At 42.9% G+C, this 1,911-nt stretch overlaps 1 protein-coding gene across 1 annotated transcript in view; it reads left to right on the top strand. All coding sequences in view use genetic code 11, as the record gives it.

Moving 5' to 3' along the window:
- Positions 1-1,065: 1,065 nt before the first annotated feature.
- The window catches only part of EGR_00006 (hypothetical protein), a gene marked incomplete at both ends in the record, with an annotated part of 7,069 nt that continues 6,223 nt past the window's right edge, over positions 1,066-1,911 (top strand). Inside the window, one exon of the mRNA XM_024489255.1 lies at positions 1,066-1,108. Coding sequence (XP_024355933.1) covers positions 1,066-1,108 — 43 coding nt within the window. The remainder of the gene's footprint in view (positions 1,109-1,911) is intronic.

Genomic DNA, 1,911 nt, shown 5'->3' with positions numbered 1-1,911 from the left:
GCGAAGTTCGCTTTCAAGCCTTGTCCTGGTTTGCTCGACTATTATTGCTTTAAATAACGTAGCCTCAAGGCGTAAATTCCCGAAATAGACATATGCGCTATCGAAAACTGGTGCCGACAATTCCAATTTGACTTCCGGGCGCACGGCTTTTCTCACTTGCACAGAAATATCCAACTTTAGTTTCCCGACATCCATTTTACTCACGAACTAAAATGTTAGCATGAATGGTCTTTAAAATAAAAAGGCCAGATGAGCCGGTAAATCGACTTTAGGATGACTACATTGCCCTTAAAAATTGGTACTCAATGCGTGATAATTGTGGAAGCTTTCGTTAGCTTTACACTTAAGGAAATGCCTAGAATATCTGGCTTTGAATGTTTCGTGATGTGGGGATTTAGGTGTCCCGCTAGTGTGATGGTAACGTAATTCTGTAGGCTGCCAGTTTTAGAAGGAGGAGAAAGAAAAGGAGATAAGATTACTATGATAAAGTGTGGAACACTCACCGATTCGGGTGGAGATAATGTCATCCGAGTTGCATTGATACAAACACGGAGGGTATAAACGACCTCTCCATTGACCAAAGCCTCGTGAAATGCGAAGGGACACGAGCGAACGAGGCTTTCAACAGCTTCAACTTGGGTTTTTTCAGTATGTGTAACTAAGTATTCCGGCGCGTCCACCAAAGCGCTATCAATTACGGACTCCATAGTGGAGCCTGTGCCAGTTGTGTCAACAAAAGGAAATTTGTAACTCACTATAAGCGAGAATGGCGACCGGCAGAAGCGTCACCAGTAGTATGATGCTACTGAACTGGAAGTACTGCATGTCAAAGTCCTATATTTCTGCTTTGCTTTATTGTCTCCAGCTTTTATATTTCTTTTGTGTCATGAGGCCGGTCTGACAGGTGGTAAATTGTTGATCCGAAGAGAATGGTTAAAGACTTGAAGGTCATAGCAGATGGCACCATAATCGCGCTTGTTGGCTCGGTTCCATGGCAAACCACGTGCAGTGCGTCTGAAAAGTGGGCATGCAGGCACGACCTACAGCGCAAGTAGTAGGGATAAAATGTTAAGAATTTTAATAAGAATAATAAAAATAAGTAAAAAAGGTAAGTGAAAAGTAAACATTGGGTTGGCGCCAATTGGACTTCGCAATAATTTAGAGGTATGCGAGAAAAGGAATGATGAATGGAAGTAGAAAAATGAGAGACATCCGGGTAAAGCATATAAAGGCAAGGCGGGGACACACACCATCTTAACCCCTCTGTTCTGAGTCTTCACATGCTCAGTCCACTGCAGCATGCGGTCTTCTTTCCCCCTCTGCTTAGACCATGGTATGCAGGGACAGAAAGGGGCCGGTTGTGTAGTTGCATCGGCTTTATTTATCATCATGGCCAATGTAATGTTTCCAGTCTCCTCCAACGTAGCAATAAGTCCAAGTAGTGTAAAAAGGAAAATTATTAAGGCAGAGGAAAATGTGGGAGCCACAACACAGACGTAATTCCATGCTCCAGACTGGAGGCACATTCCGCAGAGATTCAAGTGCTAGCATATCTTGACGCGTGGTTGAGGGGTAGACTATATCAACGCAATAGCTTTTGCTAATGGTTTTTTTGTATAATAACTTATTAATTAGTTCTTGAAATCGGCTAACTTTAAATAGCACTTGTGCTTAGAGCTTATGAATTTTGCAGTTTTAAGCACGAACTAAATTATTCGTATTAATGTGTCGTCAATCACACAGTCACACCTATTGTTGAATGCATCTTTGCAGACCGACTGGCAGCATAGACTTGCATAAGCCTTGTGCCATGGCTAACGTTCGAGATATCCGAATGAAGACGGAAGGCAGAGGTGCTCAGCAGCAGCGATCCCGACGATTTACTAACCACTACTTAACTACACACATCTC

Source organism: Echinococcus granulosus, assembly GCF_000524195.1.
Source record: "Echinococcus granulosus chromosome Unknown EG_S00001, whole genome shotgun sequence".
In the NCBI taxonomy this organism is placed as follows: domain Eukaryota; kingdom Metazoa; phylum Platyhelminthes; class Cestoda; order Cyclophyllidea; family Taeniidae; genus Echinococcus; species Echinococcus granulosus.
The sequence above is the reverse complement of the archived record's forward strand: the minus strand, read 5'-3'. Positions and strand labels throughout refer to the sequence as shown.